This window comes from Apteryx mantelli, chromosome 27 (assembly GCF_036417845.1).
Source record: "Apteryx mantelli isolate bAptMan1 chromosome 27, bAptMan1.hap1, whole genome shotgun sequence".
Taxonomy (NCBI): Eukaryota; Metazoa; Chordata; class Aves; order Apterygiformes; family Apterygidae; genus Apteryx; species Apteryx mantelli.
In genome coordinates, this window is record NC_090004.1 from 6,180,611 (window position 1) to 6,206,977 (window position 26,367).

A 26,367-nucleotide genomic window follows, 5' to 3' on the forward strand; every position below is an offset into this window, starting at 1 on the left:
CGTTGGGAGCTGTAGTGTCACCGGCTGCCCGCCGCCGCTGCCGCCTCTCGCCGGTATTTCCCGGCGGCCCACGCGGCGCCGCGGCCGCTGATTGGGCGGCGGCGCGAGGAGGCGCATGCGCGCTGCACGCCCGCTCGGAGGCCCGGGCCGGAGCCGCTTGTCTCGGCGCGGAGCCCGGGGGGAGGCGGGGAGGAGACGCCGCGGAGCCGCCGCCGGCAGCGGGACCGGCGGGGCGGCGCCGGGGAGGGGGCCGCTCCGTCCTCGCTTCCCTCCGATGTGCCGGGGCGCCGCTGGCTCCTGCTCGCTGGTTGGCTGAGGAGGGGGGGGGGGGCCGCGTCAGACCCCCCTGGCGGTGACGTCACGGGGTACGTGCATGACGTCATTGCGGTGCTTTGGGGAGAGGGGGGCGTGTGTCCGCCTGGAACGTCATGTGGGGGGGGGCAAGGCCCTGAGGGTGCCACGGGGGGGGGTAGGGCCGGGTCTGGGGTGTTAACGGAGGAATGGGGCAGTGACCGGGAGGGCAGATGCCGGGGTATTACAGGGGACGGGGGCAGCGAGTGGGGGGGGGCAGGGGATGGGGCATAACAGGGGATGGGGCGCTGACTGGGCGGGGGACAGATGCTGGGGTATAATGGACAGGGCAGGGTATTAACTTGGGGGGGGCAGGGTAGGGGTATTGCCGTGGGGGGCAGGTGTGGGGTACTGACTGGGGGGTCGGGTCAGTACTGACCGGGGAGAGGGGCAGGAGTGGCAGCGTTCGCTGTGGGGCGGCGCAGGGGTGTTAACAGCGAGGGCAGGGGCTGTCGTGGCAGTGGGGCAGGACATGGGGGTGCAGGGGGCTGCGCGGGGTGCCGGGTCCGGGGCAGCGTGGCCGGGCAGGGCTCGGTCGGAGAGGCAAAGGCCGGGGCAGGGTCAGAGGAGCTGCCTCTAGCCCGGGGTGGGTGCGTGGGGTGCCGCGGAGCCGGTTATCGCCTGCCGGAGCCTGGGGAAGCACACGGGAGTTGCGCTATTTACAGCAGCCGAGGAAAAGGAGCTCCTGAGGGCACGAGAGCAGCGTGCTGGGGGCTGCGGGCCTGCCTGGGAGGGGGCGCAGCCTCGCCAGCCCGTGGGTGGATGATACATGTGCTCGGCTGCTGCGCCTGCTCCTAATTTTCTCCTGCGTTTTTACTTCATAAGCCATGTCCTGGGCTGCTCTCTGAGAAAGAGCCCAGGTCTCGCTGGGTGACTACTGCGAAATTGCAGCAAGGGTTTTTCCCACCTCTTGCGGAAGGATCCCTCAGCTCTAGACTAGGAGCACTGGCTGCCTCTGCTTTGTAATTAGCATCATAACTGGAGCAGAGGGTGCAGGGGGGAAGAGTCGGAGAGAACATACCCTGCTGGGGGGGAGAGGAGGAAGATGAGCGAGGAGCTGGGAGTTGAGCTCCGTCTGTTAGTTGTGGCTCGTGGTGAGGCTGGTTAATCTTTTCAGTGCTGAGCTCCAGCTCTGCCTGGGAGCTGCACGCTTTTCTCCGGCCAGGTATGCGTTATTGTTTTAGTCGGTGCTGACTTTTCTCCCGTGGAGGCTTTGGTCCCTGGCCCTTCCACGTAGGGAGGGGGTTTTGCTGTCAGCCTGCACAGATCGCTCTCAGCTGTGAAACACGCTTGTTAGCAGGAGGAGAAATGTTCTAAGAGGAAAGTGTGGTGGGGGCAGGGGAGAGTAACAGTGCTGAGAAGGTTGTACCCTACAGATTAGGAAAGCTACATGCTGTGCGTGATTCAGGATTTGCTTCCCTGCCCTAGCAGGGGCTGCTTCTAGCATTTCTCAACTGAAAGAATAATTATTCTGACATAGAGGCCTTTGCAGTGAGGCGCAAATCACGAAATGCTGCTTTCCTCTGTGCTGAGCCGCAGGTGGGATAGTGGCAGCTGGCAGCGGGGAAGCAGCCTCCCTGGGAACGAGTCGTTTCTCCGTTCTGAGTGCACCGGTTGTCTCCCCAGCAAGGTGATGAATCCTGCTGTAATCCCCCAAACTGTTACTTCTTAAAATTAAATACGGTTGCTGTTTCTCATTCACTAGGGCTTGTTGAGACTGAGTGGGGAGCAAAGTCGTGATGAAGAACCAAGGTGGCGAGACCAAAGCTGCCCCGCGGCCTGCTAGTTCTTCCAAAATGAGCAGCAGCCTGGTGCTGGAGGAAGGCGACTTACCTGAGGCTGCAGCACCCCTTGCAGGTGGGGAGTCCGCAGGTCCCGGGACGCGCAGCTCCCTGTCGGTGGCTGCGGATGGTGCTGACAGCCGGAGCAGCGAGGCGCAGGAAAAGCGGGAGGGCAGGTTTCAAGCCTGAAAAGAGTTGGGCTGTTGCTTTCTCCGTAGGAGGGTGGGCCATTGTATCCAGCCCTTTTGACTTGAATAAGAGCAGCCGTGATGTCAGGAGCAGAAAATCCTTGTTTCTTATCGCTTCTGTGTATGCGCAGTTCTGAAGTAGTTACTGCTTCCTTGGGGAACAGGTTACCAAAGTTTGGAGTTGCATCTGCCTCTGATCCCGACCTGAACACGATGGGTTATTTACTGTTGCTTAGACCTTAAGGATCCCATACGGGAAAAAGTCAGACAGTTCTTTCCTTGGGACAGTGTTATGCTGAGTGACCTGCCCTGTTACTGGCACTTTTCAAGTCATAAAAATAATTCTCTGGAAGAAGAAAAACGTCTAATAAAGTAGGTGCTTAGTTAAGATTAACCCTGCCTTATGTTCTGATGCCTTGTAAGTGTGGGATGTAGCAAATGCCCAGGGTGTAGAGTTAGTTTAATAACCAACTGCTGTCTGTCATCAAGGAGTCTCATTTGGGGGAAGTTTGGAAGCTAAGGAGCATGCTGAGGGATGTGCTGCCTACTCCTTCCCTAAGCATCTGCTGTTGGTTGCTCTTAGGGACAAGATACCTTTGATCTGACCCAATACAGCTGTTCTATATGTGACAAGAGAGACTAGCTCGGGTTTTAAATCTATTGTAGTCTCACAAAGCCTCGCTCCAGGGATATTAGCAGGCTGTTCCTGTGAAGGAAAACTCATGCAAAACCTGCTTTCGTTCAAGGATGGTGGGGGGTGTGAAATTTTGCTCTTGACAGATGTCAGGGGCTTGGTCATGCTCTCGTGATCAAAAGAGAGGCTGTTAGGAATGCACCTCTATTGTCAGGGCAGCTGGCTGCAGACGCAGCCAGAACAAAGCAGCTTATGTTGCTGCAAGTTTAGCCTGCCCTGGTGCGGTGGGGTGCTGGGGAAACCTTCCCTGGGCTCTGGGTTTATAGGGCCGTAGCAGAGATGAGAGAATAGACCGTGTGGGGGAAGCATCATGCTTTTGTGTTCCCGTCTCCCACAGCTCCTCTCGCACAGGAGGACACGAAGTCCTCCCGGCCTGCCGTGCGTGACGTCTCGGAAGAGCTAAGCAGACAGCTTGAGGACATCTTGAACACGTACTGTGTGGATGCCAGCCAGGAGGGTCCAGGCGAGGACGGCGGACAGAGCGAGCCCGCGGAGCCGGAGGAAGCGGAGAAGTGTCGTAGCGAGTCCCCGAGGAACGGCGACCAGGAGTCGGGCAGCCCTGAGATGAATGGAGAGAAGGAAAACTCGAAGGGGACCGAAGAGTTCCGACCCGGCGAGGAGTGTGGGGAGCGGGATCAGAAGAGGGCTCAGGAAAAGAAGAAAGCCAAAGGCCTTGGTAAGAGGTTCCCCGCTGTGGTATGCAGCCAGCTTGAGAACTTCAGTGCAGACATTGTTTTTTTTTTTAATTTTTTTTGTACTGCGCTGATTTTCCTCTGTGAAATAAGCACCTTATGTGCGTGATGTACAGCAGTGTTTGGAAACGATATGGCATCTCGTTCTTGTGGTGTGCGAGGGAACATACTGAGTGCTGCAAAGGCGCTGACTGGTTCTGAGTGCTGCTGCAGCTCTGAATTCTGCGCATTTCCCTTCTGCTAGACACAGCTCTGCCTAGTCAGCCCAGTGGTGGTGCCTGTTCTGAAAGCCAAGTCTCCCCACGCCTGCTTCAATTCCCCCCTGGCTGTATGTAGTAAAACCTACAGGGCAGAGCCCAGAGAAGGCACTGGAGATTGTAGCTGTGGCTGTGAGATGGGGTGTGCACAGATGCCTGGTTTCTCTCTCCCGTCCTTGCCTTATGAGCGAGAGCTCTGTGTAAAGGATGTATTTTTTTTAAATTCTGTGTCTCGTTCCAGGCAAAGAAATCACTTTGCTGATGCAGACGCTGAACACCCTGAGCACGCCAGAGGAGAAACTGGCAGCACTGTGCAAGAAATACGCTGAGCTGGTGAGTCCTTATTTCTTCGTTCCAGGCTCTGGGGAAGGACACTCCGCAACAGTGAGGACTGAGACTGTTTGACGAGGCAGAAGATGGCTGTAGTTTTTTTGTTTTTTTTTTCTTGGTGTTGGGAGGGACAGTCCAGGCATGCTCGTGTAGCCTTGCAGGTTATGTTCTGGGATCCCTGCGATGCTGGATATCCAAATTCCAGAGGACAGCTGTTGCTTGGTCCAGCCAGGCATCTCTGTTTGGGGATTCTGCAGAGGAGCAAGTGAGGACAGGAGTATTGTTGGCAGATCTGCGTGGGAGAGGACTGCAGGTCTGTTTCCTCTCTCCTCCTTTAGTATTGCATCTCTCGCCCATCCTGTCTCAGGAGAGTACTGTGGCCAGGTCCGTTATGCTGAGGCCTGTGTGTGCTGATGTCTCTCTGCAGGCAGTGCTCAGCTGCGCGTTGGCAAGCCCAGCTGTGACAGAGGACAACACGAATGCTTTTCTCCAGTCTCTATTACTCAGTCATCGTGTTTTTGTTGATAATTTCCTGACAAGAACTTTGTGTTTGCCAGAGTCACTGCATTGCTGCGTGCCTGTTGCATGGCTGAATGTGCACGCAAAGAATCCGATGAGTCTCATGCGCCACATTTACCAGGGCTAGGAGTTCAGGCACATGCCTAGATCCAGCGCACAGAAGTATCAGGCCTGCTGTGTGCGTCCAAAGTGGACGTGTTCAGGATTGCCGTGCAGCCGGCCGTGCGCTCAGAGCTCTGCTCCGTTTGAGCAATGTCCCAAGTCCCCTCCCAAGGGCACAGCATTGCTCTGATGTGTTTTGCTGCATCTGTTCCTTTTGCTCCTCTGCTGTAGCTGGAAGAGCACCGTAACTCCCAGAAACAGATGAAGATCTTGCAGAAGAAGCAGACGCAGCTGGTACAAGAGAAGGACCACTTGCATAGCGAGCACAGCAAAGCCATCCTGGCCCGCAGCAAGCTGGAGAGCCTGTGCCGTGAGCTCCAGAGACACAACCGCACCCTCAAGGCAAGTGTCTTGTGTTTTCCCACTGCTTCAGGAGCTGTTTGATCCCAAGCACTCGGATTGTGTGTTGTGGGGCTGCAAGCCACTTTGGCAGACTTACCTTCACCTGTGTTTGCCCGCAGTCAACTGCCCAGGGCAGCGCTTTGATTTTGCTGTTAAGCCTCATCTTGCAAAAAAGGCAAGTGATAGGAGGGAAGGGGGGCAGCACCCATGGTCTTGTCCTGAGTGGAGAAGAGCAGGGCGCTTTGTGGACTAGCTCAAATGTCATGGGGGAAGGCAAGTGGGGCAATGTCCAGGACCTAGCGTGTCTCTTGGTGACTGTGACTAGCAGCGACCTGGACTGTTGGTTACTATCAGTGCAGCTGTTTGCTAGAGCTGCAGCTGTACGGGGGAGTTCCCTGGGGTCAGCAAACTTCTGCACGTCCTTATATCCCAAACAGCTCTGCAGTGCTGCCCACCTCTGCCCTTGAGGTAAATTCATAACGACACCTAGGAGGCAAAATATAACTTATCCAGCATGCCCGAGCATTATTTCAGGGCCTGTTTACTGGAGAAATGGAGGGGAAAGGCCAGAGCAGGCTGAGGAACGGCAGTCCGGCAGTGGCCCAAGGTGCCTTCTCAAGCAATATGAGCAATAGTGGGAGGCCAGGTGGATTCATCATGGCTTAGGCAGGATTGCTCACCTACCTGTCCAGCACAGCGGCTGACATGGTCCTGCTGTCTCTGCCCTCCTCACGCAGGAGGAGGGTGTCCAGCGTGCACGGGAGGAAGAGGAGAAGCGGAAGGAGGTGACATCCCACTTCCAGGTGACACTGAACGACATCCAGCTCCAGATGGAGCAACACAACGAGAGGAACTCCAAGCTGCGCCAGGAGAACATGGAGCTGGCGGAGAGACTCAAGAAGCTCATCGAGCAGTATGAGCTGCGGGAGGAGGTGGGTCAGGGCAGGAGGCCTGGTGTAGGGCTGCTCTGGTGCTTCCATTCTGCCCAGCGGAGTGTGTCCCTGGGGCAGTGACAGCTACTGGCTTCAGAGGGGAGAGGGGACCTCTGGGTTCCTGGGATCTTCCCTTGGGATCACTGCCATTGCCACGTGGGCACCAGGGCCCTGGCTGAGCATGTCAGTGACCGGTGGCGTGTTTCCCTTGGCAGCACATCGATAAGGTGTTCAAACACAAGGACCTGCAGCAGCAGCTCGTGGACGCCAAGCTCCAGCAAGCGCAGGAAATGCTGAAGGAGGCAGAGGAGAGGCACCAGCGGGAGAAGGACTTTGTAAGTCTTACTGCGATTCTTTAATGGCAGCAAACTCTTTGCCTCATCTCTCTGTGAAGGCTTGTAACCATCAAGCTTCTGAGTGCAGAGCCCAAATCGGATCAGGCCATCCCAGGCCTGCCGCGTACCCAGCCATGACCGTTTCCCCAGCTGCCTCGGGAGCGAGACTGGAGCCCTGCTCTGCTCTTCATGTTTCTCCCAGCCCTCTGCTGCCTCCAGGCCAAGCACCAGCCATGCAGGGGCATGTTGAGAGCCTTCCCTAGTGGCAGCAAGGTAACTGCATTTACCCTTCTCTAGCTGCTGAAGGAAGCTGTGGAGTCTCAGAGGATGTGTGAGCTGATGAAGCAGCAGGAGACCCATCTCAAGCAGCAGGTGAGTTACCTGGTCTGTGTGCTTGGCCTGCTTTGTTTTCCTTCCTCCCTCCGCAGGGATGAGCCGCTTAAGCTCCTTAAGCTGGAAAACACGGGGGCAGGACTGTCCCTGAATTTGACATTGGTGAGCCCGTGTCAGCACAGGAAGCACAGTGTGAGCTGGGGCCTCCTTCAGCTCTTCTGCCTCCTTGGAGAAAGTGGCCTTGGTTTTACCAGCACCTTTCCCAGTGCCGGGGGCTTTCGTGTGAGCGTACCTTGCTGAATCAGACCCAGCAAGTGCTTCGTGTTGAGGCCAGGAGACGTTTGCAGGGCATCCACATCACTCTAAGGATGTGCCTGTAAGAAAGTGGAAGGATTGCTCCCCATTCTGCCGTGCCTATGTTGGCAAAGCAGCTCTGTGCTGTGAGCTTGTTTGTTGTCAAGTCCAGCCCCAAGATAACTAGCTCAGTCTTGGCTGAAAGCTCCCCCTCTCAGGGGAGGGCTGAGTGGGAAGGCTGTCGGGTGCCGTGGTGAGCAGTGAGGCACTGTAACCCTTTCTCTTCCCCCAGCTGGCTCTCTACACAGAGAAGTTTGAAGAATTCCAGAACACCCTTTCCAAAAGCAGTGAAGTGTTCACAACGTTTAAACAGGAGATGGAGAAGGTGGGTAACTGTCACTGCCCCGCAGAGCTAGCGTGGGCTGGAGGCACTGCCCGTCTCTCCTCGCTGCTTTTGTGAGCCAAGAAGCAGCAGCTCCTTGATTTTGTTCAATTTTACTGGTATTAAAATTGGCCATGAGCTGGCTGCTTATAGAAGATATGCCATCCTTGTGGGGTGACTGCTGTGCCCCCATATGTATCAGAACAACTGGGGCTACTTCTGGCTCCTGGATTTGTTGTTGCCTGGTTGGTGTTTCCCACTGGAGAAGCTGACTCCAGCAAGATGAGACATTTCCCAGGCCAGCGAGGACGGCAACATCTCGCTGTCTGTGCTGGGAAAGTGGGTGCCTGTTGGAGGGTATCCTACACGTAACCGACTGCAGCGCTCTGCCTGGGGCTTATTTGTTTCTTTTTTTGTTGCTGTGATTCTGTAGATGACTAAGAAAATCAAGAAGCTAGAGAAAGAGACCACTATGTACCGTTCTCGCTGGGAGAGCAGCAACAAGGCTCTCTTGGAAATGGCTGAAGAGGTAAGGAGGCTCTGGCTGTTTTTTTTCCTGTGCTGACTCAGGCAGCTGGTGACGTATTGGATAGCTTTGGGCCAGAGCTGAGGAATAGCAGGACAACTCCTGTCTTGTTGTGGGCATGTCGTATGGTGGGGATTGTCTTTCCCTTCAGCTTGACTTCCTTCCCTGTACATGATGATAGGAGCCCTCTATTGCGTGGCAGAAGTGAGGGTTAATGAATGCAGAGGTGCTTGGAAGAAGTCTGAGACAGTCTCAGCTGCACTTGGCCTCCACGGGGCAAAGGGAGAAAGAAGCAGGGACAATAGCACCAGGTCCTTTGAATGCTAAATGTTTGCTCAGTCACAAATATATCCCCCTTGAGTTCCCTTTGGGGTTTCATCTCTCCCTTTCTGCCTCCCTTCCCAGAGTGGCAGGGTCTGAGCTGCCTTTCTCTTTGCAGAAAACCCTTCGGGATAAGGAGTTAGAGGGGCTTCAGGTGAAAATCCAGCGCCTGGAGAAACTGTGTCGGGCCCTGCAAACAGAGCGCAACGACCTCAATAAGAAGGTGCAGGACCTGTGTGCCCACGCGCCCCGGGCAGACACGGACCTGTCGGAGCCTTTGAAGGACCCATCTCGGGACGGCTCCGAGGCAGCGGCGGCGGGAAGTGCGCCAGCAGAGCAGCGCCTGGCTGAGGATTGCCTTCACTCAGGAAAGCCGACACACAGCACGGACCCTGCGGAGAGCCTGGGAGAACTGAGCATAGGAGCCTTGGGGCAGAGTGGGACTGAGGAACGCACTCAGGGCGCTGACTGAGCCCGCTGTGCGGTAGCCAGAGGTAGGGCAAGGGAGGGTAACATGAATGTTTCCACAGACTTGACCTGATACCCCTCTCCCAGTCCTTGGACAAGTGTGAGGGGGAAGCCCTCCATGGGCTTTGAGATTTCCTAGTTTAGGTTTTTGGAGGGTTTTTAAAATTATATATATATATATGATATATATATGATATATAAAATATGTGCAGGGCAACATACACTTTATATATGGATATATATGACAACTAGAATGACCCACCTCCTTGTGTGTGTGTGAATAATATATGGAGACTCAACTGATTGTCCCTCTCACTAAAAGACCTTGTCATTGGCAGGCTGTGACTCCCCTAAAATCTAGCACAGCTCAGGAAAGCAGGTGTGTGGAACTGCCCTGGCCCTCCTCCAGCCTGTGGCACTGGGACAGCTGGACGTGTCGCCTCCTCCAGCTTCAGACCAACGCTCTCAAGGCGAGTTAAAGCAAAAGAGCTAAGCAGGGGAGAGCTGATGCGTTTCCCAGCACTGGCTTCTCCCTTTCTCCTCTGCATCCAGCCTCAGGCAGGAGGGAGCTCCTGGACTTGCTCTCATTTTTTCATGTCCTGACTGGCAACTCTCTCGTCTGTGAGCTGAGCAAACGAGGGAGAAAGAGACTGTCTTTCCTCTGTTGTCTGGGTTTTGTGTATTGAATGGGAACAAAAAGAAGCAGAGTAATTGTGGGCACCTGGTACACGCAGGCCTCCCACGGGGCCTTTGCTATTCCCCAAACCTGCCAATGTCTCAATAGCCTTATGATTCACAGTTGCCTCTTTGCTATACGCACATGTGCACAAGTGTATTAAACAGTTAATCCAAAGGTCTAATTCCTAAGTGTTTTGCACAAGCGCGTGCGATCAGTTGTGCAAGGGGACGGGGAAGTCCTTCCACCTGAAATCCTCTTCCCTGCGTTTGGACCTCCAGGCACCCATCCCGCGGTGCTGAGCGGGGCGGTCTCGGAGGTGTTTATAGAGCTGGGGTTCCAGGAGGATAAACCCTGTGTCTGCTCCATGACTCGCTGCTTAGGCTGAATCCCTGGGACCACCGCAAGGACCGTGCTCTGGGCTGGTCCCTCGGCAGGGTCGGACCCTCCCGTCGGGCTGTGCTGGTGCTCCGGGGCTATGACAGGCCTCTCTTTCTTCTTTTCCCATTCGCTTTGTCAGAAGAGCATCTCCCAAGTGCCCCGCTGTCACCCTGCCTGCGCCGCCGCGTCTGGGAGGACGCCTGTGGCCTCTCCTGTCGGCAGGATGGGGCGGACAAACGCCGAAGTGCTCTGCCTGAAGGACCACGTTGTGCTTAGAGTTCATTTATGGACAGACACGCGAGGCCTGCCAGCGGGGTGCTTGGGGGACTCCTATTTAGTTTCTCAAGACTTTTTCTTTTCCCTGTTCTTTCTGGGAGGCCCCTGCTTGTCTGGAAACTTTCTTGCTCCAGCTTCTCTTTACAACAGACTTTATTTTCAGCATTGCCTTCCTTTTGCTTTAGTGAAGCTGAAGTGAGCTGGCCTGAGCCATTCCTCATGGTGGATGTATTTAGTGGAACAATTTTAATTTCTCTTCTAGCAACACGGTTGGTCTTATGTCTTCTCTCTGCAAACGTACAGTGCCGTTGCGAAGGACCTGCCTCGCTGCTGTGGGGAGCAGCCTGCAGGAGTTGCCTTTCTGCGTCCCCCTTCCTCCACCAGGTTTCCAGCAAATTCAGTTTTAACAAACGTGGTCATCTGCAGACGGGTCCAACGCGCCTCTGCAGAGCTGCAGTCTCAAACGTGCAGCGGGACGTGTTCCCTGGGACTCAGCTTGGATTTGTCTTCTGGCCCCTCGCTTTCGGTATTGCTTCTTCCAGCGCAGGGACACGTCTGCCGCTGACGGGAGCCGGCCTGTCCTGAGCGAGCGAACGTAGCTCTGGCCGGGTGGGACTGCGCCGTTTCCTCATGAGCAAGGGCTGCGGCCTGTCGCGGGACTTTCCTTCCTGCTCTTTGAGTAAAAGAAAAACCTCTTACAAGTCACAAGCCCTTTATTTTTTGTTATGGTACAGAAAGCCTCTGCGTGGGGCCTGTTGTATGTATCTGCAAACCCAATAGAAACGCACACAAACTTGCTGCTGGCGTCCGTGTTGTCTCTCCGTCCCGCTCAGCTCTGGTTTGACGGGCTGTTCGGGGCTGCGCGCGGCAGGCGCTGCTGTGCTCCGATGCCACCCTGCCCCGGCTCTGCTGTGGCAGCTGATGCTACCGCGTTAATCAGGCAGCATTTGGGAGGGAGGTCCGGGGCACTGGGCCTTCGTGCAGACACTGGCACAGCTTCGCGGGCTCTGCGGGCCCCCGGCCCTACACGCTCCTGGCAGGGAAGGGGAAAGGCCCCAACTCCTCCGGGAGCAGAGGGGCATCCCTGCCCACGGGGAGGGTCAGACGGTTTGTCCCGCAGGGCAGCCAGGACACAGGAACAGCTCTGCAGGTGGAAACGTCCTGGTGGGATCAACCCCCCCGGAATGGCCAGCCCTTGGCATTCACATCACCCCCAATTTCTTAAGAGCGGCTTAAAATCCTGCAATGGTTTAAATAAGAAGCAGTGCTCAGTTCTTCGTATTTTGGGCTGACTGCTGGAGGCTTGTTTTTGTGAAAGTAGCTCCTGTGTTCGCACGAACCTGGATGCTAAAATCAGAGAAACGGGTTGCGCGGGGGACATGGGGTGTAAACCCCTGTGAGTGGCAGCCCGAGCTGATTTAAGGGGATGCCAGGCGGCAGCAGGCAGCGCAGGCAGGCGTCCGGCGCCCCGGGAAGGTGCGCAGGAGCCGGCCCTCATCTGCACCGGCCCTCGCTGTGCAAACAGGCCCATCGCTCTGTGTGACCGGGGGCCGGATCCTGCCCTCATCCCTACTGTGTGAAGCAGGTGCTGGGGTCCAGGCCAGGCCCCGCAGCCCGTTCGCATGCTGTGGGCTGCTCGGACGCGCAGTGTCCGGCAGTGCCACCGCCTCGGGGACAGGCGGCAGTGGGAGGAAGTTCCCTTCCCCTTTAAATGCAAATCCCAGCCTGGGCCTGCAGCTGGGACACGGTGTCCTGCGGGCTCGGGGACGCAGCCGGGTTGGCACCGCACGCCAGGCACCGCGGCCTGGCGCAGGTCAGTCCCCTCCGCCGGCGGGGCCACGCTGCTCGGGGAGGGTGGCCGGAGTCTGCGGGCAAAGGGGCTCGTGCGGCCTCCGCCGGACACCCCTGTCCCGCTGCCGCGCAGGGGCCCGGGGGGACAGAGGCGCTTGGCTGGGGCTGAAACGCGGTGGGTGGTGAGGGAGCCCCCCCGAACCCCTGCTGTGGGTTCTGCCCCGGCTCTCGGTTAGGGCAGCCGGGGCATTTCCCTGCCCTGCCCTCGGTGCGCGCGCATGTGCCTGGAATCCTTGTCCGCAGCTCTGGGGAATGCCAGCGAAAAACAGCCCCCGGCTGGGAATGCCCAGGCTGCTTTGCAGCGCCTGGAGGGGGTGGATGAGGCCCCCGGGCTTCGCTCCGCACCGCGGGATGCTCTGACATGGACACTGGGATAACACAGCCTGAGCAACAGCAAGAGCCTGGGCTGCGGCCCGTCGCCACGCCGTGCCACGCCGCTGCGCGGGGCCAGACCACGAGAGCCCGCGGAGCCCTGCCGCAGCTCGGCTGCGTTTGTAGCCGGCACGGTACGGCGTGGCGGGGTCTCAGGGCGAGCCATGCCGAGGCAGCGCCGTGCCGCACGCTGGGGTGTCCTGTCCGAGCCCCCAGGAAAACGCCAGCAAAGCTCGGGCAGGATGGGCAGCGCTGCCCTGGGAGGGACTGTCCGGGCGCTGCTCCCCGCGGGTCCCCGAGTCCCTGTCAGCTCCAGGGCACAAGGACAGGAGAGCCGCAGGGTCGCAAACGCTTCGGGGCACGGAGAGGCCCTGCAAGCACCTCGGAGGGGCCGGGGCTGCCAAGAGCCTTGTGTCCTTCCCACGCAGGGTCTCCCCCCTGCTGCCCCCAAACCCTTGGCCAGCCCCGCGATGGACGACAAGAAGAAGAAGCAGAGCCCCAAGGCGTGCCTGGCGCCCGCCGGGACGCTGCGGAAGCTGCCGCTGCCCACCAGCAAGAGCACCTCCTTCGCGCTGCCGCTGCCCCACCTGCCCTTGCCCAAGCAGCGGGCCAAGCTCAGGCGGTCAGTGCCAGCCCGGGGGGGTGGGCGGCAGCCCCCCACGGCCACCCCGCGGCCCCTCCGGCGCCAGGGCCAGGCGATGCCACGTGTGTTTTCCTCCACGCAGGACAAGCAAGGAGAAAGCGCAGGTGGCGCCGGCCGGGGGCAGCGCGGGGGCCCCGCTGGGGGCCCTGCTGCAGCACAGCTTCCTCACCGACGTCTCCGACGTCTGCGAGATGGAGGGCGGGCTGCTGAACCTCCTCAACGACTTCCACTCGGGCAAGCTGCAGGCCTTCGGTGCGGGGGCCGGGGCGCGCGGGGTGGGGGGCCAGGGCGGCGTGGGCCGGGCCAGGCTGGGCCGTGACGGCTCCTCGGTGCCGGCGCAGGGAAGGAGTGCTCCTTCGAGCAGCTGGAGCACGTGCGGGAGATGCAGGAGAAGCTGGCGCGCCTCCACTTCAGCCTCGACGTCTACGTGGAGGAGCTCTCCGAGGAGCAGAAGAAGACGGTGGCTGACAGGAACTTGGACCAGCTGCTGACGAACGTGAGCACGACCTCTTCCTCCTCCTCCTCCTCCTGCTCACCCCGCTGTGCGGCCTGGTCCTGCTCTGGTTTTGGCCATGGCCGCAGCGTGCCGGCCGGCGTCCTAGCCGCTCTTCTCCTTCCTTCCTTGCAGCTGGAGGAGCTCAGCAACTCCATGTATCCTCGGGCAGGGCGCCGGGAGGGTGGGCGTGGGCAGCGGTGGGGGCCGCGTGGCCGCGCTTTCCCTTGACGCCAGGCCCAGACAGAAGCTGCACCTGGCGGAGCACCCGGAGCCGGAGGACGCCGCCTCGGCCTGACCTCCGTGGGCCCCCGCTGCCGCCCTCGCGCCCCCCCGGCAGGAAGCGGCGTGGTGGGGATGTGGTCCCGCGCTGAGGCTGGGGCAGCTCATCGCCCTGGTGGGGGCTGAGGGGAAGGGGCGGCCTGGTCAACCTCCCCCCCACCCCCGCCGCCATTTTGGTGGGACCCACAATAACGGCTCGAGGGCGGGAGGGGGCGTGGCCCGGCGGGAGGGGGCGTGGCCCGCCGGCGCCCGGCACCGCCCCCGCCGGCGCGGATGGGTGACGTCATTCGGCAGCGCCGGGCGGTCGCGGCCATGGAGCTGGAGCTGGAGCTGGAGCTGGGGCCGGGGGAGGAGGGGCGGCGGCGGCTGCGCGCCTTGATCCGCCTGCAGGTGGGGACGGGGGGGGGGGGGGAACCGCTGGGGGGCCCGGGGGGGGCAGCTGGATGGGGGAGCCCGGGGCCTGCACAGCCGGATGGGGCCCTTGGGGCACCGCTGAGGGTATTGGGGGAGTGTGGGGGGGGGCCCAGCTGGGGGTTACTGGTGCAGCCTTGGGGCACAGCGGGATGGGGTCCCGAGGGCGGTTCCTGGGCAGAGTCCCGGGGCGCAGCTGGATGGCGCTTCCCATGCAGGGATGCGGCTTGGGTGTCTTAGGGGGATGCGCAGGGCACAGCTGGGCGGGTCCGCGGAGGGGGCTGCACTGCTGGGCAAGGGGCACCGCTGGATGGGGGTCCCCTGGGGGAGGCTGCACGGCTGGAGGGGGCCCTGGGCCAGCTGGACAGTTTGCAGGCACTGTTTCATTAAAACTGAAACCATCCAAAAAGCCAACAGAGAACGTGTTCATTCCTTGTCCGTAAGACGTTTCCCCTGGGGGCTACATGGTCACAGACCGGCGGGGGGACGGGGAGGGGTCTCGCTGGCATCCAGCAGCTTAACGGCACACCCAGCTCCACCGGCGCCTCTGCCCTGTGCTTGCAGGCCTGCGTCAGGGGCTACCTGTGGCGGAAGCAGTTTCAGAGCTTGAGGGCAGAGTATGAGGCCGTGGTGAAGGAGATCGAAGGAGACCTGGACCAGCTGGAGTGGAGGGGGCAGTACCTGCTGAGGCCTGTGTTTGTGGAGAAGGTCCGTGCCTTCGCCTGCGCTGTCATTCCCGGGAAAGCTAGTTTGCAGGTCGGGCAGGGGCTTTCGCAGCTTAGTCTGAGAGGGAAGAGTGCGCCAGCACCAAACTGATCCACGCGGGTGGTGGGGCCTGATGTCCAGACAGCAAAGCTGCCGACGATTCTCTTCTGCAGCGCGGTCTCAGTAGCTTGTATTTCTACCAAAGAAAAAACAACGATTATGTAGCAAGGGCTTGTTTTTGTCTCCCCAATTTGTGTCATTGAGTTCCAGACTGAGGACTTCTTCTTGTGGATGAACCTTAGTCACAGATTAAACATCTGAACTGTGCACATGACTCCTGCAGTTTTTGCCCATGTGTACCAACCTCACTTGTTCACACTGAGTGATCTGATCAGCTCTTGCGGTGGTTGAGCATTGCTCTTTAATGAGCTCACCACTTCTGGAACAAAGGCCCTTTAAAATGTTAGCGATGGCTCAAACCAGCGCATGTTGGTATCATGCCAGAGTTGCTGCTAACTGCAGGTCGCTGGCTGGGACAAAAGCACTGGCCCACAGAAGAGCCAACCTTTGAGATTTTTATATTTTTGTCTCTATGTTCAGTTGTTTGCATGTTGTTCTTCTAGAAGCCAGTGGAAGTAAAGTGTTCAACTACCCAAGAGACTGTATCAAGTGATAAGGCCAGCACAGAGAAATTGCAGGAGGAGAAATGTCTCTTGGAGGCTTCTGAACCAGAAAGAGACTGGGGCTGTGGCAGCAACGTGAAACCTACAGCTGAGCTGCAAAGTGAGGAAGTGACTTCCAAAGGTGAAGGCGATGAAGTGAGGCCAAATATAGGGGCTGATACAGATAAATCCTCTGCAAAGGGGTGCAGTGCCCCAGCAGAAGGCGAGGAGCGGAAGAACAATAGCAGCGTATCCTCTGTATGGGACAGCACTGTCCTGGAGACGGAGTCCCCCGGAGCCAGCCTGGGTAAGGGACAGGAGTCACTTGACACGCCAGGGCTGCAGGCTCTCCCTGTATGGTTTGAATGACGTAGCAGTAAGTGCAGGTGGCAAAGCAGGTCCTTGGAGAGCCAAAACCTCAAGAATATGCTGGCAAGTCGAAGTAACTCATTGCAGAAGAGACAATAGATGCAATCTGAGGTCTCTTGCCTGGGCCTTTGGTTGAAATCCCTTTTCTGAGATGCGTGATATCTGCTTAGCACTGCTCTCCACAGTTAGAGTCCCTACAGGTAACTTACCTATGGGTATAGCTAAGGACAAACTGAAGCTTGGTTGGCAAAGTGTCCAGCTATGCTGAAACTGTGGCCTGAATCTGGGAGAATATCTCTTAGCTCTCTCTGGTTCTGACTGCAGGGGAAAGGGAACTGGCTACTAAGTGTTTGTTCTGATAATGCTTTATTTGTCCGTTTCTTTGCAGAAATTCCACTCGAGGATTTCAAGGAGCTTCCTCGGACTGTGCCTGGCCTCCTGTCCTATAGAAATGACTTGATCATGGAGTTGCTGTGGTTGCAACAAGCTATTGTGAGCCGTAAAAATGTAAGGGCCTGACCCTGCCTCTTGCAAAACAGTGGTTTGGACTGGTGCCTGTTTGCAGCCAGAGAGGTGCTGTCTGTGGTGAGACTGGGGATTGAACAGTGAAAGTTCAGTTACTCAAGGATTGGATCAGATGATAGCAATGTTTTGTTTTGTTTTTTTCCCTTCTTTTCCTTCTGCGGAAAATAAGGAATGATAAAGGAAAACAGAGACTGTTTAGATTCGGTTACAAGCTTAGCTCCTGGCCTGTTACAGAGACTTTGCTTCTTTGATAAATATCATATCTGTACAATACGCTAGTACATATCTAGGCACTCGGCAAGTTGCTATTTGCATTGCTTTAAGGGTGAGACTCATGTGAATGTTCTGGTCAGGTGTTAACGATTTTACTGGCTAGTCTGCCAAGGCAGGTGCTTTCCTACTTCTAGGTTTAATCATCAGTGCTTGATTTTCTTCCTCTTGCAGTACTTGAGGCTGAAAAAGAAGCTGGCGACTCCTGACCCGTAGGAGAACATTCCGGAGGTTGCAGGAAATTTGTATTGGTGTGGAGAAGCAGTTGAGCTGGAGGACCATAGTCACAGCGTGACCTCATGGACAGCAGCAGCCTGGGAGAACTCCAGCTCCATGGGTTGATGTTCTCCGCTTCAGATGAATGTGGCAAGAAAGCCTTTTATTTTTTTTAAATGTGAACATTTGGTCAAAGCAGGGGTTAAATATCACTGCAAGGCCAGGGAGGCTGTGTTTCTGGAGGGAGTCCCAGTGAGGCCTTCTCCCACAAGAACCCCATTTCTGGTGGCTGGATGGTCCTAGAGGTAAATTGAGGCTGGGAAGATTGTCACTTACAGAAGGTGCTTTTTGACCAGTTCCAAGTGACCAGCTGATTGCTTGTTGTTGAACTAAACTGCCTGATGGCAGCAGGTGCTTTGAACCTACAGGAACAAGTTTTCTGTTGAATTAGGGGTGACCCATATTGGTATCTGAGCTGTATATTTGGGATGGTTCTGTATGTCTCAGCTCTGCAGTATATGGGATCTCCAAGCATTTGTGGTAGGTTTTGGGGAACACCTAGCTGAAGTACTAAGTTAGGAGGAAAGTTTCCTAGCTTTCCTGTGCTATTGGTGGGAAGAGATGGCACATCAAATCTGACCTTCAGGAGATGAGGCTTGGTTCCTGACTTGCACGTCTCTGGCAGTGGTAATACCTCTACATGTGGCAGAGTCACTCGGACAGAACCCCTGTTGCTTGAGGGAGCCAGTAAGGACTTAGAGGGTTTGGTGTTGTGCCTTGAAAGTGCTTTGTCCAGAGAGATGCTTTGCTCACTTTGCTTTAGTTCAGGGGTGTCCAGTGGCCCTCAGAAAGGGACTTTCCACACAGTCCTGTGGTTCCTCAGTGTGACCCTCAGTCTTCTGTGCAAACACTCTGTGCTCCTACTTCCTGAACGGACACTCTTGCCGTATGGCGGATAAAGCTTTTTGTTCCTGATGATGCTGACTTGTTTGCGAATAAAAAAGTTTTCCTGAAGTTTGTCTCTGAACCTGCCTGTCCCTATCTGTCCTGCCTTCTTCTCCTGGATGGAGCCAAGTGAGCCCATAGCCCATTTTGACCTGTGGCAATCCATTCAGTGCAAAGGGTGATGTGTCCCTTGTGGTGTGGATCTTTGTCCGATAGGTGCAGGACAGGAACACACTGCACTTCTCACATAGGTGGTGAGTGATAGCAAAGTGGGGAGGGCTTCTGGATACCACTGCCCTGGATGGGATGTGAGCTGCTGCCATAAATATAGTGGCACTTACTGCTCTTCTGAGCTGGTTAATCTGAGTCTGGTGGCCGCATTGGCCAGTGAGGGAGCTCACAGTACTCGGTGTGCGGTGAGGGTGAGGGTTAAAGAGCCGTGCGGTTCCTGGTTCTCAAACAAAAAGATGTTTTGCAGTTTGATTGATGTGGTCTCCGGACTGGCCCACAACTTCCTCCTGCTGGGCCTGCAGCCATGGAGACGGCCAGTCGCTCCTGGGGCTGTGCTGAGGCGGGAGGCAGAACACAAAGGCACCTGGTCAGAAGGGTTTTGGCTCAGTGTGAGGCTGGGCAGAGCTCTCCTTGCCCCACGCTGGTCCTTTTACCTCTCTGGCCAGAGGAGCTTGCTTGATCCACAGGTGATGAGCTCCCGTGGATTAGCTCTGGCACCTCCAGCCAAGAATGTGGTGGTGTATCGCAACGGGGACCCCTTCTTCCACGGGAGAAAGATTGTGGTGAACCAGCGGCAGTTCCTGACCTTTGAGGCATTTCTGAATGAGGTGACCAAGAGCATCAGTGCACCCTTGGCTGTGAGGAATCTCTACACGCCCAGGCAGGGCCACCGTGTCGCTGAGCTGGGGGACCTGCAGGACGGGTGCCAGTACGTGGCTGCAGGCTTTGAAAGGTTCAAAAGACTCAAGTGAGTAGATGGACCTTTGGTTTCTGGGTTTGGAAAGCAGCTTTAAATCACCTCTGTGGGGGGATGTATTGGGGTGTGAATGAATAAAAGAGATAAAAGGGGTACAAACCCAACTAAAAACAGAGGCAGATCTCTCTGTTTAATTTCCTTTCTTATTGGAATCTACTGGATATATTCCAGATTGCTTGGAAAGTGCAAATATTCCTGGTAAGGTCATTTGACTCTCAGAAGAAAACATGCTGGGGGAGGAATGCATTCTCTGGGGATGTTGTAAGAGGTGCTGTTCTGCCTTGCACACATCTCGCTTTGTGGCGTGTGGGAGGTTCTGCTGCCAGCTTCCCTGTCAGAGTCACCATTTGCACTGTCTCCACTCTGACAAATACTTTTGGATTGGTTTGGTGGAGTGTTTTTTTGTTTTTTAATCCTGCATGAAGCAGAAACATGTATGAGGAGCTTTTGGTATATCCTGAAAGACGGAGGGCTAAAAAGATTCCTGGCATCACTTGAATCATCAGGGGATTTGTGTGATACTGTAGGGGGATTGAATTTGGCTCACTGTGCATATTGCATTTTATTGAGGAAGCGGTCCAAGCAGTATTAATACTGGTTAACCCTGGGAGCCTAGATCAACAATTAGCTCAAAGAACAAAATGTTTTCTATGTCTTCAGCATGGAGAACTGAAATGCTCTGAATTTGACTAAGAATTTCTTAAATGCAACACTTAAATTTAGCCTGAAGTTCTGGAGGCCTGAGAGATGAGAAGCCTGGAAGATTGTTTCAGAAGTGACCCAACAATAAACATACTCAGTCGTGACGCACCAAGGCAGGGGCCAGTCATGTTCTTACTGCTCTTTAGCCACCTGTGGCTCAGGATTCAGTTCTGGTCGCACCACAGATTCACTTTGTATGTGCAACACTCCTTAAGTCAAAGTACTAGTGAGCCATGTGTAATTCTGGAAGGGAAAGAACCTGCTCAAAGTGAGACTGCTAGGAGGGAAGTTGCATGGATGTGGATCTGGACCCTTTCTGCTGTATGCAATATCACCTAAAAGTCAGGCTGGAGCTTCAGCACTGAGCAAGCCACTTCCCAAATACTGTATGTGGATGGTTTGGCCTGCAGCTGAAAATCTGGCCACAATGGCTAGTGGCCTGTTCTTTCTCCTTTGGCTTGTTCATATTCCAGTGGTCACAGCTCCTGGGAAGTGTTGCCCTTCACAAACTGTCCCAGTTAGTACGTGGTAACTTCTTGTTCTTGCAGCTATTTAAATCGTGGAATGAAGCAACTCAGTGAGACAAGGAACAGCAATGGCATGCAGGTGAGTCCCTGAGCTGAGCGGGGGCAGGCAGGAGTGCAGAATGAGCTGGGAAGAAGTGTGAAAGATGCTAGGGCTGTCACTGATGAAACAAAAGTTAAGCTGAAAGGCTGCCAGGTGCCCAGTGGAGACAGGTAAAAATGCCACAGAAATCAGTAGGACTCTGTGTGTGTGTGACAGTGCAGGGAGCACTGCTGTGTACCTTCCATCCCCCTTAATAGTGCAGGGGAAGGATCTGCGCACAGCAGTTCACGGGTGCTGGCGATCCTGGAATGCACCCAGCTATGCGAAGAGCCTCTCCAGGCCTTGGTGTTGCTGACAACAAACCCCACCTAGCAGCAACAAGTGTGAAGGCAGGGCAGGCAGCTCCTGCCAGAGAAGAGGGAACAGCCCTGGGAGGCTCTGTGCCAAGGCTGTGACTGTTTTTGTGCACTGAACTCGGTCTCTAGCCCCGCACTGTAGTGCCCTGGAAGCAGAACATCTCGGCGCGATGGCAGAAGCACACCCACCTGCCCTGCATGATACAGTAAGTGCCTCAGTGTTTTCTCTTTTGGGGGTGTCTCTGGGAACATTTTCAGAGGCTGGAGGAGGGAATTTCTGTGTGTTCCTGGCAATACTGCCCTACAGGGACGCTTCCCAGTCTCTCCCAGAAGTATTTGTTGCAAATATTGTCCAGGCATTGGTGTCATGCCTTTTCGCCACTTTCCATGTATTGCCTGCTCTGGGAGAAGGTGACAGAGATGCATGTGGCACATTTGCCGATGTCACTGCCCTGGCACAGTGAGTGTCGTCTTTGTGGGAGCTGCGTGCATACAGGCTCACCACATGCTCTGCGTTGTCTCTCCTGAAGCGTTTTCCGGAACGGGGATTTGCTGAGCCCTCCTTTCCGACTGCTGCTCTCCAGGAGCACCTTGCTGGAGTGGGACACGCTCCTGACCGTGCTAACAGGGAAAGCCAACCTGGGCAGTGGAGCTGTTCACAAGTGGGTATCCAGACAAGGCACTGCGGGCTCTTCTGCGCTTATGTCCAGGGACATAAGTGTCACTGATTAGCACAGAGGACTGGGAGTTCAGACAGCTGCTCCTAACCTGCTTTGGTAAACTCATTAGCTTTCATGGTCCTGGAATTTAGGTTTCCCCATCTTAAATCAGGGATAACCCCAGTGCCCTGAGTACTTTGTGAGGAGGGTTGATGTTGCTGGTGGTCAGGTGAAACAGCAATAAGGAAACAATAAGGCATGCCATAAAAAGGGGTTTATATCTACAGGGAAGGGAAGAGGGAGGCACTTTTATTCAAAAATACAGTCCACCTTCTCATGCAACTAGTTACTATGGGCTGCTGACACCCAAGGAGAGTTGAAATCTACCGGATCTTACTGATCCTCTGGTGTAATATTTCCACCTACTTCCTTAGAGTAATGCTAAGAATAAATTTATCCCCTCTGACCTGCCTTGGTCGTGTTTACCACTTTGCACTTGCTCGATTGCTTCCACGCTGAAAGGGTTGTGACTTCCCCTTGCATGCTCTGTTTAAACCCTGTTATCTTTTCCTTGAGGCTCTGCAGGCTGGATGGAACGCAGGTGTCCGGTGGGGAGGAGCTGGTGAATGGTGGTTACTATGTGGCAGTGGGAGCTGAGAAATACAAAAACCTGCCTTACTTTGAGCTGTTGGTGCCCCAGACTTCTGCGAATGGGACACTATGGTATGTAGGCAGGTATTTGTGGCTGGCTGGCTGGCTTAAAGAATCATCTCTGTGGTAGTCTTTAACTGAAGCCAACCCTTCCATAGCCCTTCTGTTCAGTGCTGTCTGCCTTGAGGCTTGAATTCTGCTTCCTGTGATGGAAGCTTAGGAAGAAAGAATGTAGCTGCAGAGCTTTTGGTGTAAGAGTTAGCTCCTGAAATCCAGAGTTCACCACCAGAGAAAGCAAGTGCTTTGGTTGTTTCTCATTAAGTGTTCAGCATGCACTGAAGAGTGCCTGCCCATTAGGAATAGCACTGAATCTCACAGGCCTGTGGTCAGCAGTGTGATACAAAGCCATCTGCCTCTTGGATGGCCTTTTGTATCCTGTCTGCCTCAGCTGTATCAGATTTGCTTGTTCTTACAGCTGCAGGCAATACAGAGAGGCCTGTACAATGTGACTGGTTGGTATAAACTGTTGCTTCTGCATGCAGTCTCAGCAGGCAAGCCACAGTCAAACTGCCTCTCAGCACAGGACGCTGGCATCTTGGTGGGGGAACGTGTGCTGCTGCGGAGTGTGCTCTACCTGTGCTGCAAACATGCCTCTGGGCCCTTCCTTGTGGGAAAAGGAGAGGGGGGATCATGTCTTCCATGACTTCTGCCTGATAATGAGAACCTGCTGCTTCTTTGTTACAGGAACCACCCAAACAGCAGGCGCAAAAACTACAGCAAAAGGGTAGGTGGCTCAGCTGGTGTGGGACTGTATGTGCTATGAGCACAGTCGAGTTTGTGCAGACATCAGTCCATGAGCAATGGGTGGGTATAGCAATTTCCATTCCCAATTGCCATGGTTACAGCACCCTTACTTGGCACCACCCTCAGAGGAGCAGCTGAAGACATGGCAAGCTTGCACTTGAATTAAATCTCACTGCCTGAAGAAAATCTCCTTAAAGTGGCTTTACTCATCTCTTCTCCTTTCTGGCTGGTGGAGAGGGAGAATTCATACTGGGGCTGAGAGCTCTCTCCTGCTCGCTGTGTGGGGAAAAATATGCAGTGGAGACTGCAGGTACAGCAGCTGGGCTGGATTGTCCACTGAAAGCTGGATCTGTGCTATCTCTGTTATTTTGAAAGTGTTATTTTGCTTTTAAAATTTCATTTTCCTCTTGTTTTCAGTTTGGCAAACTCTACACCGCCTCCCGAGACAGAGCTAGTGACTCTGCTCTTGCTTTCCCACCTCAACAGGTAGTGACTACAGAAATAATTTTGTGTGTTCCCTGTACCTATTCACTTGTAATATCAACTTAAAATCTTGTTAAGAGAATGCAATGTTACAGCTTCATACCAGTCAGGGTTAGGGCTCACGGGCAGGAAGTTGCAGAGTTTTTACTGGATTGCCCTGCAAAACTGCTCATTTCATAAACTGCTCTATCATGAAGGCATAACAGAAGTATGTGATGAATACTTTCAGCTGGACTGTCACAGGGTGCAGACCACAGAAGCCACAGAGAAAGACAAGATCCCAGTTACTTTTCCACCACTGCACAAGCAAGCCAGGAAATCTCACCTCCAAGAGGAAGAATCTGTTTTCCATGCTAAACCTGTCCGTGCAGGACAAAACAGGAGGAGTAACACGAATGTGCAGCACTGGCCTGATCAAGGTAAAGGACATTCTGCTATAAATGTTCAGAAAGACTGGCTTTACTTTGATGCTAAAGGACAAAATATTTGCAGATGCACTAAAAGAAAGCAGCCATGCAGTGTACCTAATAACTTTTGCATTTCTGCTCCTTCCTCTCTCATCAGGGCACATAATGAGGACCTGACCTTTCTGTAACTTGGCTACCTGCAATACCCATTTAACAGCTTTTCTCTTCCTTGCAGAAGGAAGTGTTTATAAAGCCAAAGATCCCAGGAAGGAGATGCGAGGTGCAAAGGAAGTAAAAGAGGATGAACACACAAAGCTGGAGGTACCCATTGATCAGGTATGAGATACAATTTTCTGCCCTCTCAGGAGTCTCTCCAGGGAGATATTCATGGTTCCACTAGAATCTACTGGGGCTCCTGGTTTTGCACAGCGGGGAGGCCGACTCCAAGAGACAGCCATTCGAGGGACGTCTCAGAAGTATCCCAATAAAGAAATGCTTCCTTTTTGTGAGACGGCCCCGAGAACAGATTAATTAGTAGTTTATAGCAATGGTTTGAGGAAGTGGTTCGTTTTTTCTCGCTTTTTTTCAGTCAAGCTCTACACTAGGTTTATAAAGTACTTTCCTCTGGAATTTGTAACAATAAAAGTAACCACGAGGGGGAACTTCAGAAGCCAGAGGACAGTGGTTACTGCAGGGCTCTGCATTTTAGAAAGTCTGGAGATTGTAATCTGGGTAATGAACATTTCACTTTTCCTGGTATGTAAGAGTAGCATTGCTCCACTAGAGTGGAGATATCAAAGGCTTTCCTAGACTTTTTTTTTTGGTCCTACTTCTGTCCTTTACCCTCTTCCAGAGAGTTGCAGAGACTGTGGAAGAATTTATACAAAAAGCCAAAATGAGAAACCACGACAAGGTATTTATTGATGTTTCTGTGAAATGTGTAAGATCCTTCCTGGCTGTGTTCTAGTGCAGATTTTTTTTACACTAAAACTTAGTAGCCTCAGATATAACCATTAAGCAGAACTTGCCTCTAGCCAGGTGCAGATTGGAAGCCAGCAGGATATAAACATGTAATTCCTAAAATGACTGAACGCATTTGTTAGGTAATAACAAGTTTGAAACTTTAAAAAGACACTATGATTTTTTTTCTTCAGAAACAAAAATCAGTGTGAAAAATGTCTGAAAGATGCTTAGTGTTAGTGGAGTATTCATGTTTTAAACTTTTCATAAGGACGTTTAGAATTGATGTAATGGGATGGCACGCGTTATGTTAAAGATGATTCACAGTTCTGCTTAGGTAGTCTCTGTGGATTAACTAAAACTTCAAAGGAAAACACATCCTTTGAACTTAAATTAGAGAAAGCCTTAGTAAAGAATTAGCTACTTCTTGGCTCAGTGTGGAGTCTGATGTGCTGTATTTACCCGAGAGGCTGGGCCAGCATTTCTTTACCGGGGCGTGGGGAGGCACTCCAGTGCCATTGCTTTAAGTTGGCCTTTCCTCCCCCATGAGATCACACTGCTGTACAGGTGGTGGTATCTGAGTTTCACAGCTCTCCCCTGCAGTGGGATAGAATCATTCAATTAAATTCAAAGTTGGCTTACTTAATGCCTAGGGACCTAAGTCTGCATGCCAAAGCCATGGCAAGACTGGAAATGGAATCCAGTTTAGTCCCAGAAGCTGTCTGAAACAGCAGAAAGTGCTACATTAATAACTGTATTTCTTTTTTAACACAAAAAGGTGTGGAGTACAGACAAATCACAAAAGACCATGGCAATGCAAAGGTATGCCAGTGACTCCAAGGATGAAAAGCACTGAATGATGTCTTTCCTTGGCAGCAAGGAACTCTGAAGACTTCACAAAGGGACTGTGATAGGAGAGGGACAGTTAGGGAGATTGCTCTCTGGATAGCTGCAGATAATAAAAGTGTGTGATCCTCAGATTTATGTAACACCAAAGACTGGCCAAGGTTTCTGATGAATTAACAAACTCTTCTAAGATCAAGCACCCTAATTATCTGGGCTTGTGAGGGAAACTACCAGTGAACTAGGAATCAAAAGCACAGTTTTGTTAAATAATGTAAGTACTCCTCCTTTCCTCATCTCTACAGTATGATGATCTGGCAGAGGACAGGGCTGTTTTTCTGAACTCTAATTAAGAAATTGGTTTGTATCTGAATTTGAGGAGGAAGAATTACCAAATAGAATTTACTCCTTTATAATAAAATATCTGCCAGAAACTTTGTTGTGTCAGATACTTCTTTTAAAAATATTTCATAGCATCATTGTCCCTCTAATTTGGAGTGCTTGGATAATGTTTGCAGCAATCAAATCTGCTCCCAAATTTGGTAGACTTGTTTTAAGAATATCTGCCTAATTCAGGAAAAGTCGTAGTAATAAATGGCTATTGTCTCAACACTCTTTGTGCAAGACTTAATGTATCCTTCCCTAGAGTTCATGATTAATTACAAGGGTAACGAAGATGTTCCTTCAATGATCTATCTGGTATTTTGGACTGATTATTTCACTGAAAAGAAAGACACTTCCTTTTGTAGCAGCGAACTACACTTGCTATTTTACAGCTCAGAGTCATTCTACAAAATGAAGAACACTGAGAAGAGCCCTGTGGTATTCCTCTGGGCTGTGCAACATGACCTGGATACACTGCAGCTGAGAGCAATGAAGGAAGCCGCTTTCACAGCCTCAGCCATGAGAGAGGAGACTTTCCTTCCGATTCCTTCTACAGAAAATCATTTGGGTCATAATTAA

The 26,367-nt window shown here is 53.8% G+C and overlaps 4 protein-coding genes across 15 annotated transcripts; all 4 read left to right on the forward strand.

Moving 5' to 3' along the window:
* The first annotated feature begins 193 nt into the window (after window positions 1–193).
* TXLNA (taxilin alpha) lies at window positions 194–9,767 on the forward strand. 3 transcript variants are annotated; one of them, XM_067311673.1, is made up of 12 exons: window positions 194–365; window positions 2,057–2,208; window positions 3,352–3,690; window positions 4,205–4,296; window positions 5,146–5,316; window positions 6,054–6,248; window positions 6,464–6,583; window positions 6,881–6,955; window positions 7,503–7,595; window positions 8,026–8,121; window positions 8,558–8,933; window positions 9,246–9,767. In XM_067311673.1, exons 2-11 carry the CDS (start codon window positions 2,091–2,093, stop codon window positions 8,909–8,911), a joined length of 1,653 nt encoding a protein of 550 aa, XP_067167774.1. In that variant the 5' UTR covers window positions 194–365; window positions 2,057–2,090; the 3' UTR covers window positions 8,912–8,933; window positions 9,246–9,767. The 3 variants fall into 3 exon arrangements, with proteins under 3 accessions (XP_067167774.1, XP_067167772.1, XP_067167773.1); XM_067311671.1 differs by having other exon boundaries at window positions 8,558–9,767; XM_067311672.1 differs by lacking the exon at window positions 194–365 and adding an exon at window positions 1,910–1,981 and having other exon boundaries at window positions 8,558–9,767.
* Window positions 9,768–11,119: 1,352 nt separating this feature from the next.
* CCDC28B (coiled-coil domain containing 28B) lies at window positions 11,120–14,056 on the forward strand. 10 transcript variants are annotated; one of them, XM_067311681.1, is made up of 6 exons: window positions 11,965–12,597; window positions 12,892–13,085; window positions 13,189–13,358; window positions 13,448–13,602; window positions 13,735–13,757; window positions 13,843–14,056. In XM_067311681.1, the coding sequence occupies exons 2-6, from the start codon at window positions 12,934–12,936 to the stop codon at window positions 13,895–13,897; spliced, it is 555 nt and encodes a 184-aa protein (XP_067167782.1). In that variant the 5' UTR covers window positions 11,965–12,597; window positions 12,892–12,933; the 3' UTR covers window positions 13,898–14,056. The 10 variants fall into 10 exon arrangements, with proteins under 10 accessions (XP_067167779.1, XP_067167776.1, XP_067167778.1 ...); XM_067311678.1 differs by having other exon boundaries at window positions 11,120–12,053; window positions 12,892–13,358; XM_067311680.1 differs by lacking the exon at window positions 13,843–14,056 and having other exon boundaries at window positions 13,735–13,836.
* Window positions 14,057–14,193: 137 nt separating this feature from the next.
* IQCC (IQ motif containing C) lies at window positions 14,194–18,053 on the forward strand. Its single transcript, XM_067311758.1, has 5 exons — window positions 14,194–14,271; window positions 14,857–15,000; window positions 15,621–15,966; window positions 16,417–16,535; window positions 16,998–18,053. Exons 1-5 carry the CDS (start codon window positions 14,194–14,196, stop codon window positions 17,037–17,039), a joined length of 729 nt encoding a protein of 242 aa, XP_067167859.1. The 3' UTR covers window positions 17,040–18,053.
* Window positions 18,054–18,090: 37 nt separating this feature from the next.
* Window positions 18,091–26,313, forward strand: DCDC2B (doublecortin domain containing 2B). Its single transcript, XM_067311686.1, has 12 exons — window positions 18,091–18,963; window positions 20,223–20,280; window positions 20,727–20,803; window positions 21,128–21,259; window positions 21,833–21,979; window positions 22,652–22,691; window positions 23,129–23,197; window positions 23,424–23,613; window positions 23,837–23,937; window positions 24,455–24,514; window positions 25,340–25,678; window positions 26,181–26,313. Exons 1-11 carry the CDS (start codon window positions 18,452–18,454, stop codon window positions 25,415–25,417), a joined length of 1,464 nt encoding a protein of 487 aa, XP_067167787.1. The 5' UTR covers window positions 18,091–18,451; the 3' UTR covers window positions 25,418–25,678; window positions 26,181–26,313.
* Window positions 26,314–26,367: the final 54 nt, after the last annotated feature.

What these genes read in the sequence shown, in the direction of transcription:
- TXLNA (XM_067311671.1), top strand. Translation starts at nt 2,091, where the DNA reads ATGAAGAACCAAGGTGGCGAGACCAAAGCTGCCCCGCGGCCTGCTAGT. An exon ending in ACCAGCGGGAGAAGGACTTT is followed by an intron (nt 6,584 to 6,880) that starts GTAAGTCTTACT and finishes ACCCTTCTCTAG; the next exon opens with CTGCTGAAGGAAGCTGTGGA. An exon ending in AGACCCATCTCAAGCAGCAG is followed by an intron (nt 6,956 to 7,502) that starts GTGAGTTACCTG and finishes CTCTTCCCCCAG; the next exon opens with CTGGCTCTCTACACAGAGAA.
- CCDC28B (XM_067311674.1), top strand. Translation starts at nt 11,863, where the DNA reads ATGCTGTGGGCTGCTCGGACGCGCAGTGTCCGGCAGTGCCACCGCCTC. An exon ending in GGCACCGCGGCCTGGCGCAG is followed by an intron (nt 12,054 to 12,891) that starts GTCAGTCCCCTC and finishes CTTCCCACGCAG; the next exon opens with GGTCTCCCCCCTGCTGCCCC. An exon ending in GGGCAAGCTGCAGGCCTTCG is followed by an intron (nt 13,359 to 13,447) that starts GTGCGGGGGCCG and finishes GTGCCGGCGCAG; the next exon opens with GGAAGGAGTGCTCCTTCGAG.
- IQCC (XM_067311758.1), top strand. Translation starts at nt 14,194, where the DNA reads ATGGAGCTGGAGCTGGAGCTGGAGCTGGGGCCGGGGGAGGAGGGGCGG. An exon ending in GCGCCTTGATCCGCCTGCAG is followed by an intron (nt 14,272 to 14,856) that starts GTGGGGACGGGG and finishes CTGTGCTTGCAG; the next exon opens with GCCTGCGTCAGGGGCTACCT. An exon ending in GGCCTGTGTTTGTGGAGAAG is followed by an intron (nt 15,001 to 15,620) that starts GTCCGTGCCTTC and finishes TTGTTCTTCTAG; the next exon opens with AAGCCAGTGGAAGTAAAGTG.
- DCDC2B (XM_067311686.1), top strand. Translation starts at nt 18,452, where the DNA reads ATGTTTTGCAGTTTGATTGATGTGGTCTCCGGACTGGCCCACAACTTC. An exon ending in GGCAGTGGAGCTGTTCACAA is followed by an intron (nt 21,260 to 21,832) that starts GTGGGTATCCAG and finishes CTTTTCCTTGAG; the next exon opens with GCTCTGCAGGCTGGATGGAA. An exon ending in GCAAAAACTACAGCAAAAGG is followed by an intron (nt 22,692 to 23,128) that starts GTAGGTGGCTCA and finishes TCTTGTTTTCAG; the next exon opens with TTTGGCAAACTCTACACCGC.